Source organism: Oncorhynchus clarkii, chromosome 7, assembly GCF_045791955.1.
Source record: "Oncorhynchus clarkii lewisi isolate Uvic-CL-2024 chromosome 7, UVic_Ocla_1.0, whole genome shotgun sequence".
NCBI classification, from domain to species: Eukaryota; Metazoa; Chordata; class Actinopteri; order Salmoniformes; family Salmonidae; genus Oncorhynchus; species Oncorhynchus clarkii.
This window is the reverse complement of record NC_092153.1, coordinates 25,491,072-25,502,082: the sequence shown is the minus strand read 5'-3', so window position 1 is coordinate 25,502,082 and position 11,011 is coordinate 25,491,072. Positions and strand designations below refer to the sequence as shown.

General features: G+C 41.2%; 1 protein-coding gene across 1 annotated transcript; it reads right to left on the bottom strand.

Annotated features, from left to right (window-relative positions):
* Positions 1–631: 631 nt before the first annotated feature.
* On the bottom strand, positions 632–1,714 carry LOC139414177 (N-acetyllactosaminide beta-1,3-N-acetylglucosaminyltransferase 4-like). Its single transcript, XM_071162064.1, has one exon. The coding sequence runs from the start codon at positions 1,709–1,711 to the stop codon at positions 632–634; it is 1,080 nt and encodes a 359-aa protein (XP_071018165.1). The 5' UTR covers positions 1,712–1,714.
* Between the last annotated feature and the right edge of the window lie 9,297 nt (positions 1,715–11,011).

The window sequence follows — 11,011 nt, the reverse complement described above, 5'->3', positions numbered from 1 at the left end:
GACCTGCTTTAATGTTTCCCAACAATACCCCTGTAACCCACTCAACCTGTTTTTAAAGTTTCCCATCAATATCTCTGTAACCCACTCTACCTGTTTTTAAAGTTTCCCATCAATACCTCTGTAACCCACTCTACCTGTTTTTAAAGTTTCCCATCAATACCTCTGTAACCCACTCTACCTGTTTTTAAAGTTTCCCATCAATACCTCTGTAACCCACTCTACCTGTTTTTAAAGTTTCCCATCAATACCTCTGTAACCCACTCTACCTGTTTTTAAAGTTTCCCATCAATACCTCTGTAACCCACTCTACCTGTTTTTAAAGTTTCCCATCAATATCTCTTTTCCAACCTTATAGAATCCTAGAAACATTCTACAAACGTCCTCATCGGAAGTGTCAAATGGCACTAGATGCATCTCAGTATTCTTAAATGGATCTTACACTGTCTGTGCTGATCTGAACATACAGGATAAGGGAAGCCAAATGTCAGAATACATTCAAATATTAGTTTGGGTAAAGGAAAGTATGCTATTTTAGACCATTCATAAGGATAATTTATCTATGAAAGGAATTCTCAATTTAAGGTAGCGAGACAGATAAGCACAGCATGATATACACACAATGCCAGATGTCTCACGTCCTTGATCTAAAGCATTGCAGCTTTGGGTCCTGCTGTAGAGACCACATTGTCCACATCTCGGTGGGATTCAGTTTGTGCACCACCATGAGCTCCCTGTAAATGCAGGGGTTGAAGTGTGTCACCCCCTGTTTGAGCCCAAAGGTCTTGAAGCCAGAGTGGTGCGTCAGCGTGATGTTCATCTTCTGTAGGCACAAGCCCACAAAGACATCATCAATGGGGAACAGGTCAATGCTGGACGCTGCCACTTCCAGACTCAGCACAGTCTGATTTGACATCAGGTAGCCCCCACCCCCAGCGTATAGAGGATATGGCTTGTTGGGGTACATCTCCACTGGTATGAAATATTTACTTTGTTTGTCCCGGACTGGATAGCCAGACATGATGTTTCCAGCATACAGTTGCTCGGAGGGCTTGTTGTCCTTAACATATTCCACCAGATTGCTGGTGTGAACAAAAACATCATCGTCCCCTTTGAACACATAGTGTGCCCAGCGGCACTCCAGGCGGAACCATTTGAGGAAGTGGATCTCCTTTAGGGTCAGGTTGAAAAAACTGTCGTCAAAATCCCACTGCAGGATGTCCCCAAACTGTCTGCTCTCCCACTCCAGTACCTGCTGCAGCGGGTAACCCTGTATTGTGTCTGAAGACTTACCTACTAGGAACAATAGTTTCACCGTCTTACCCTGAACATATCCCTTCTTCCCCCATGTGTTCCGAAGTGCAGACCTGCGATCAACCTGGATGGCTGTGGACTTAACGGCCAGCAGGAGAAAGAGGTCATTCTGACAGGGTGTCGGAGACAGCAGGCGGGAGAATGTCCTGCAGTGTTTGTACACGAGGAAGTTGCGGTGGGTAGGTGGAATAGAGGATGAAATGTTGTTCACGGTGTCATTCCGGGAGCACTTGAAGACATCCACAGCGGACTGTGACTGTGGTGGTTTGGCAGAGGGAGAAGTGTTCCGGGGCCCATCTGTGTGGTTCACGTGCAATAGTCTGAGGACGCCAATCAACAACGCAGTGCCAATGACAAGGGACCATCTACTGCGGCTCTGGATTCTGAAGAGGATCCTCATGGTTCTGAAAATGAATTGCAAGCATACCACTTTTTAGCCACAAGGAGACAGAATTGGAACTGGTACAGTGGGGAGAACAAGTATTTGATACACTGACGATTTTGCAGGTTTTCCTACTAACAAAGCATGTAGAGGTCTGTGATTTTTATCATAGGTACACTTCGACTGTGAGAGACGGAATCTAAAACAAAAATCCAGAAAGTCACATTGTATCATTATTAAGTAATTAATTAGCATTTTATTGCATGACATAAGTATTTGATACATCAGAAAAGCAGAACTCAATATTTGGTACAGAAACTTTTGTTTGCAATTACAGAGATCATACGTTTACTGTAGTTCTTGACCAGGTTTGCACATACTGCAGCAGGGATTTTGGCCCACTCCTCCATACAGACCTTCTCCAGATCCTTCAGGTTTCGGGGCTGTCGCTGGGCAATACGGACTTTTAGCTCCCTCCAACGATTTTCTATTGGGTTCAGGTCTGGACACTGGCTAGGCCACTTCAGGACCTTGAGATACTTCTTACGGAGCCACTCCTTAGTTGCGCTGGCTGTGTGTTTCGGGTCGTTGTCATGCTGGAAGACCCAGCCACGACCATCTTCAATGCTCTCACTGAGGGAAGGAGGTTGTTGGCCAAGATCTCGCGATACATGGCTCCATGCATCCTCCCCTCAATACGGTGCAGTCGTCCTGTCCTCTTTGCAGAAAAACATCCCCAAAGAATAATGTTTCCACCTCCATGCTTCACGGTTGGGTTGGTGTTCTTGGGGTTATACACATCCTTCTTCCTCCAAACACGGCGAGTGGTGTTTAGACCAAAAAGCTCTATTTTTGTCTCATCAGACCACATGACCTTCTCCCATTCCTCCTCTGGATCATCCAGATGGTCATTGGCAAACTTCAGACGGGCCTGGACATGTGCTGGCTTGAGCAGGGGGACCTTGCGTGCGCTGCAGGATTTTAATCCATGACGGTGTAGTGTGTTACTAATGGTTTTCTTTGAGACTGTGGTCCCAGCTCTCTTCAGGTCATTGACCAGGTCCTGCCGTGTAGTTCTGGGCTGATCCCTCACCTTCCTCATGATCATTGATGCCCCACGAGGTGAGATCTTGCATGGAGCCCCAGACCGAGGGTGACTGACCGTCATCTTGAACTTCTTCCATTTTCTAATAATTGCGCCAACAGTTGTTGCCTTCTCACCAAGCTGCTTGCCTATTGTCCTGTAGCCCATCCCAGCCTTGTGCAGGTCTACAATTTTATCCCTGATGTCCTTACACATATGTCTGCTCTTGGCCATTGTGGAGAGGTTGGAGTCTGTTTGATTGAGTGTATGATTAGGTGACATTTATACAGGTAACAAGTTCAAACAGGTGCAGTTAATATAGGTAATGAGTGGAGAACAGGAGGGCTTCTTAAAGAAAAACTAACAGGTCTGTGAGAGCCGGAATTCTTACTGGTTGGTAGGTGATCAAATACTTATGTCATGCAATAAAATGCAAATGAATTACTTAAAAATTACACAATGTGATTTTCAGGATTTTTGTTTTAGATTCCATCTCGCACAGTTGAAGTGTACCTATGATAAAAATTACAGACCTCTACATGCTTTGTAAGTCGGAAAACCTGCAAAATCGTCAGTGTATCAAATACTTGTCCTCCCCACTGTATATGAAGTAGGCCTAACATAGGCTACAAGTGGCACAGTTTATTTTGTCTCATACCAAAAGTATGTATGTCACACATTGTTGTGCCTAGGACAAGTGGCACCTACCTCAGAGGCTTTCTCAAGCACAGAATAATACACCTACAGTTGAAGTCGGAAGTTGACGTACAACTTAGCCAAATACATTTAAACTCAAATCTTTCACAATTCTTGACATTTTAATCCAAGTAAAAATTTCCTATTTTAGGTCAGTTAGGATCACCACTTTATTTTAAGAATGTGAAATGTCAGAATAATAGAAGAGAGAATGAATTAGTTCAGCTTTGATTTTGTACCTGTTTCCTCCAACATCTTCACAAGGCCCTTTGCTGTTGTTCTGTGATTGATTTGCACTTTTCGCACCAAAGTACGTTCATCTCTAGGGGACAGAACGAGTCTCCTTCCTGAGCGGTATGGCGGCTGTGTGGTCCCATGGTGTTTATACTTGCATACTATTGTTTGTACAGATGAACGTAGTACCTACCTTCAGGTGTTTGGAAATTTCTCCCAAGGATGAACCAGACTATTGGAGGTCTACAATTTATTTTCTGAGGTTTTGGCTGATTTCTTTTGATTTTCCCATGATGTCAAGCAAAGAGGCACTGAGTTTGAAGGTGGGCCTTGAAATACATCCACAGTTACACCTCCAATTGACTCAAATTATGTCAATTAGCCTATCAGAATGTTCTAAAGCCATGACATAATTTTCTAGAATTTTCCAAGCTGTTTAAAAGCACTGTCAACTTAGTGTATGTAAATTGCTGACCCACTAGAACTGTGATACAGTGAATTATAAGTGAAATAATGTCTGTAAACATTATTTGGAAAAAAGACTTGTGTCATGCACAAACTAGATGTTAGATGTAGATGTCCTAACCGACTTGCCAAAACTATAGTTTGTTAACAAGAAATTTGTAGAGTGGTTGAAAAACTAGTTTTAATGACTCCAACCTAAGTGTATGTAAACTTCCGACTTCAACTGTATGTGATTATAAATGTATTAACTCGTGACCTACCTCTCACATGCCCAGGGCCCACTTTGGGTCCCGACCCACAGTTTAAGAAACTCTGCTTTACCTCCCTAAGTGTGCACTAATGGCACACCTCATCATTGACTTTAAAGCATTGGATTGAGTTATATATTTTTTTTCAATCTGGTTTGTATTTAAAACCCAGCAATAGCATATGATTTCAGCCTTTCTGGTCAAAGAGCACTGAACACATTTTATCGGTTAAACATGTTTTCATAATAACATAAGTTGAATATCAATGCACAATGCTACATTTTTGGGAAAGATACAATGCCTGTAAGAACCCTGATAATAGTACTTATCTAATTAGGTACTCTTTGTTTGTTTTACAGGTTGTGGAGAGGGTTGCAGTGGAGGTTGTAGAGTAGTGAGCCCTCGACTCCCCTGTTCCATAGATGGTGTACAGACAATTGGGTAATCCGGTGTGTGTGTGTGTGTGTGTGCCAATCAGATTGCAGATTTCTCTGAACCTGTTTGAAAAAATGAATTGTTGAAATTATAAATGTGTTAATTATTCATATTTAATTGGTCTAAGCCTGTGTGTGGGTTGTGTGTTCATGATATGTGTGTGCCAATAAGGTTACAGATTTCGCCAAACCTGTTTTAATAAAGAATTGTTGAAATTATAAAAATGTGTTAATTGTTTATATTTAATTGCGTAATCCAGCGTGGTGTGTGTGTGTGTGTGTACATCTTATAAATAAAATGTTAAATATATTTTGTTTTATTCATGCATCCTTATGAGAAAGTTAAGAAAACCATCTATGGGAACATTTATCGAGTTCCTTACTTTGTAATCTTCAGAGAACATTCCCAGAATGTTACATACTCTGTAATCTTCAGAGAGCGTTCCTAACTTTGTAACATTCCCCACTACCTTCAATACAGCCAAAGGAGAACGTTCAAAGAATGTTAAGAAAACCATCCATTTGAACCTTCAGGAAATATTGGTGAAATGATTAGGGAACATTCCCACAACCTTCAGAACAAAAATGTTACTGTATAGAGCAAGTCTTCAAGGTGTTTGTGGAGGCTGGGTGTTGCGGTAATTCGGCCATTCTACAGCTCTGGTGGAATTTTCTATACAGTATGCTGAGTGCGGGCGTGATCACGGATCTGGTGGCATTTCAGAGAAGCCCAGATCCATGCATTCTTTGGAGGGGTGAATTGTGGATTTTTCTCAATGGGAAAGTTACAACAACAAAAAATGCTTAGGATCGCTAGCTAATTTGTCCTGGGATATAAACATTAAGTTGTTATTTTACCTGAAATGCACAACTTTCATAAATTAGGTGCATTACCGCCACCGACCTCGTTCGTCTTTCAGTCACCCACGTGGGTATAACCAATGAGGAGATGGCACGTGGGTACCTGCTTCTATAAACCGATGAGGAGATGGGAGAGGCAGGACTTGCAGCGCGATCTGCGTCACAAATAGAACTGACTTCTATTTTAGAGATTGGAAGCGCAGACGCTCGTTGGCGCGCACAAGCAGTGTGGATGCAATAATTGAATAACTTAGATTTCTAAATTTATTTTGCAACGCTCGCACATGCGATACCAGCGGTGTAGACAGTGTATTAGCCTATTTTCTGGCAATTGTGCTGTTATTATGTGCCAGATGTTAAGACTACAATTAGTTATAAATGGCCCATTTGGGAGATCGACTTGTCATTTCAATAGGCATAGACTACAAATTAAAATCTGAGTTTATGATTGTCATTGAATTTTGCCATGGTTTGCTTAGATAAAGGCAGTTAGCCTATAGCCCCTGATAGGTTTACACCTAATTTCAGATTACAGTAGCCTAGACAAGATGTAGGCTAGATGTAAACTGAACGATTTTGCAGCTTTCTTAGTTCAAATTGACAGACTAATTTATTCAACATGAATAGTGAGATGATTTCTGTGTTAAACATCCACTGAAGTAACTAGCAAGTTTGATAGCTACAGTAGTGGTAACCAAGTAAACAGACTTGCTATTTGCTAACCAGAGCATCAGTCCTAGCTTCAGTTTGCTATTATGAAAATCGAGTTTCAACAATATTAATACTGTTTTAATTTCGACTTTTGGTTTCAAAAGCAGCTCAAATAAAACCTGTAAAATGAACTATAGGCATTGAACTAAACCATGCAAATATACCATGAGTAATAAGGAAATTTAAAAAAGTTGTGGTAGGCTCTATCAGACATTATACCACAGGTATCACAAAACATGTATTATTACTGTTCTAATTACGTTAGTAACCAGTTTATGATAGCAATAAGGCACCTCTGGAGTTCGTGGTACATGCCCTATATCTACCATGGCTAAGGGTTGTATTCAGGCACTCAGCGTTGCATCTGCAAAGTCTGCTTCCAACTTACTCCCAAACACGTAGATCCCCTGAACGCAGCTCACTCTCCAGATCCCAATCACCTGTTCACAAACCTGAATGTCATTATCACACACTATTTAGTTCACCTCTTTGCACCCCATCATTGTGAGGTATTGTTTGTTTTCTGACACTCCTATTCTGGGTTTTCCCGTAATTTACTCCTCCCGTGTATGATAGTTTTTGCCCGCCTCTAGCCTTTTCACTACCTGTACTGTTGCCTTTTTGGACCACCTTATGCCTGCCCCTGGACCCATCTACCGACCTCCTCATGTGGTCCTTTCCAATAACCACCTGCTGCGCCCTGCGCTTGAAACCAGCTCTCCAGTCTTCCATGTGTTCATCACAGCATCGTGCATAAGAACAGCCCTTGACCAATATACTGTACAATGACTATATGCCACACCACCTCGTGCCTTATTGCTTAAATATACAGCACCAACTACATAAATATCTATTAGGGTCCATTATCTGCTAACTGGACAACAACAAAAAAGTATTCTTAACCATTTACATTTTTAAAAATTATAATCAAAACAACATGGTTATTCACTTACTTGTTATTAAAAAAAGACGCAGTTGGACAATCAAAATGTTTGTGAGAATTGAAGTGTGTGTCAAACATCCACAGCCCAGTCCAAGAGGATACGCAAGCAATGTTTGTACATCTGTCGCTAAAACGCTAATTTGCTTGATACCGTTATGTATGCTAGTCCTGAACTATACCCACGTTTTTAAGAAGTTATGTTATTCGTCTAGAGAATCGTTTGGAATTGACTTAACTATATTCAATGGTTACCAAGTTCCAGTTGCCTACAAGCCCGGAAGGGAAGGTGCCTTTATAGTCACCTTTAGCAGACCAGAAGGACGTGCCTTTCTGCTTTGACATTAATGTGCTTGCTGTGCAATCATTAATGTGCTTGCTGAAAGCAAGGCCACTCAAGCACCCGTACATAATATTTTTAGTGTGCTTGCTGAAGACAAGACACTAGATGTCTTACATACTTCTTATTAGTGTGCTTGCAGAAGGAAAAAACTATAAATTTCTTACATACTGTACTCATTATTGTTATTACTTATTTTCTTTGGCTCACTTTAAGATACTAACACAAAACCAACTTTCATTAATTTTTTTATTTATGTTTCAGATTATTTTGTGCCAAGTAGAAATTAATGGTTTGCTTTGATTTATCTTGGCCAGGTCGCAGTTGTAAATGAGAACTTGTTCTCAACTGGCCTACATGGTTAAATAACTGTGAAAAAAAGGTATACAATGTAGTTTGTAAATAATCTAGTTTGAGAAACAGATGCCTCACAAGTCCTCAACTGGCAGCTTCATTAAATAGTACCCGCAAAACACCAGTCTCAACGTCAACAGTGAAGAGGCGACTCTGGGATGCTGGCCTTCTAGGCAGAGTTGCAAAGAAAAAGCCATATCTCAGACTGGCCAATAAAAACAAAAGATTAATATGGGCAAAAGAACAGACATTGGACAAAGGAACTCTGCCTAGAAGGCCAGCATCCTGGAGTCGCCTCTTCACTGTTGACGTTGAGATTGGTGTTTTGCGGGTACTATTTAATGAAGCTGCCAGTTGAGGACTTGTGAGGCGTCTAATAACCTTGTCCTCTTGCTCACTCCTCTTTCTATTCTGGTTGGAGCTAATTTGCTCTGTTCTGTGAAGGGAGTAGTACACAGTGTTGTACGAGATCTTCAGTTTCTTGACAATTTCTCGCTTGGAATAGCCTTAATTTCTCAGAACAAGAATAGACTGATGAGTTTCAGAAGAAAGACAATTTGATTGGCTGCTGTCCGATTCAAACTGTAATCCGTTAAATGAAGGGTTGATGCGCTGCACACTTTTTTTAATAGCATAATTTTTAATATTTGGGCTTGGGGAGGGTATCAAGTCAGGTCGAGTCATAAGGCTCAAGTCCAAGTCAAGTCACGAGTCATTGGTGTTAGTCAAAGTCGAGTTGCAAGTCATCATACCTCCAAGTCATGTGCCTCGAGTCCACACCTCTGCAAGGAAGTGACTGAAAATGTGCAGGGAAGGAAGTGACTTCTGCAAGGAAGTAACTGAAAAGAAAACACTTTACAAAATACAATGAATTATTCCCATACCATTATTACAGCGTATCAGAAAAATTATTCTACGCTCTGCCTAGTGGCTACTTAGCTTGTTAAAGCCCGTCTTAAAATACAACACTTCCCCTTAAAGACATGAAAAAAAAAGCTCTTTACCTGACTGATGGGTAGAAATGCACATGTTGTGCTTTTATTGGAAGCAACCACTCCGCCACTGTGGCATAAACTGAAGGCCTACTGCGCCTCTGATTGATTATGGCGCACCGGTCTGTGTAGAGTCGTTCCTGTCAATGCAATAGAATCCTACTCCAATTGCGCTACGCCTTCAAAAAAAGTGCTGTTAGTTTTGCATACAACATTTAGCATAGTTTGTTCTATCGGTTCGGTTGCCAGACACAAGCGACCCATTCGTTCGGTCTTTTTGTTCTGTATCTAAATGTTTCATTGACATACTGGCTGGCAACATTCGTACCACACATCCATAACAATGAGCTAATGAGGCACGATTTCGCCTGGTATAGATAATGTGCTCTCTTGGCAGGACACCGTTGTTCAGAGGAGCTAGCCAACAACATAGCTAACACAATCACTTCAAACTGAAGCTGGAAAGACTGACAACTAGCTGCACTTCGTTTCGTTGACATTTCTTTGTATATCCATAAAAATGATGCCAGCTGATTCATGATTTCAACTGGCTGAGAAACGCTGCCTGCCTGTCTCGTCCTGGCACGTTCACCTGCCTGTCTCGTCCGGACACGTTCACCTGCCTGTCTCGTCCGGACACGTTCACCTGCCTGTCTCGTCCCGACACGTTCACCTGTTTGTCTCGTCCCAACTCACGACACGTTCATTACTATGAGACTCCTGGAGATCAAATTTGAATATTGAAACAATGTTGCAAATGTAGTAGAGACAGGTTTATACAAATCTCCACTGTTGAAAACTAAATGTTAGTCTAAAATAAATGTGAGATAATGTCTAGCTTTTTTTCGTGGAAATCAAGTCTGTTTCTCAAACTAGACACTCTAATGTACTTGTCCTCTTGCTCAGTTGTGCACTGGGGCCTCCAACTCCTCTTTCTATTCTGGTTAGAGACAATTTGTGCTCTATGAAGGGAGTAGTACACAGCTTTGTACGAGATCTTCAGTTTCTTGGCAATTTCTCGCATGGAATAGCCTTAATGTCTCAGAACAAGAATAGACTGACGAGTTTCAGAAGAAAGTGCTTTGTTTGAGCCTGTAATCGAACCCACAAATGCTGATGCTCCATATACTCAACTAGTCTAAAGAAGGCCAGTTTTATTGTTTTAATCAGAACAACAGTTTTAAGCTGTGCTAACATAATTGCAAAATAGTTTTCTAATGATCAATTAGGCTTTTAAAATGATAAACATGGATTAGCTAACACAATGTGCCATTGGAACACAGGAGTGATGGTTGCTGATAATGGACCTCTGTACGCCTATGTAGATATTCCATTAAAACAAATCTGCCGTTTCCATCTACTTTGTGCATGACACAAGTAACTTTTCCAACAATTGTTTACAGACAGATTATTTCATTTAGAATTCACTGTATCACAATTCCAGTGCGTCAGAAGTTTACATACACTAAGTTGGCAGTGCCTTTAAACAGCTTGGAAAATTCCCAAAACAATGCCATGGCTTTAGAAGCTTTTGATAGGCTAATTTGCAACATTTGAGTCAATTGGAGGTGTACCTGTGGATGTATTTCAAGGCCTACCTTCAAACTCAGTGCCTCTTTGCTTGACATCATGGGAAAATCAAAAGAAATCAGCCAAGACCTCAGAAAAGAAATTGTAGACCTCCACAAGTCTGGTTCATCCTTGGGAGCAATTTCCAAACGCCTGAAGGTACCACGTTTATCTGTACAAACAATAGTATGCAAGTATAAACACCATGGGACCACGCAGCCGTCACACCGCTCAGGCAGAGAAGACGCATTCTGTCTCCTAGAGATGAATGTACTTTGGTGTGAAAAGTGCAAATCAATCCCTGAATAACAGCAAAGGACCTTGTGAAGATGCTGGAGGAAACAGGTACAAAATGATCTATATCTATTTCTATATGCTCCAAAACCGCCA

Bases quoted from the DNA above. Each gene is read 5' to 3' on its own strand.
- LOC139414177 (XM_071162064.1), bottom strand. From the start codon at position 1,711: ATGAGGATCCTCTTCAGAATCCAGAGCCGCAGTAGATGGTCCCTTGTC.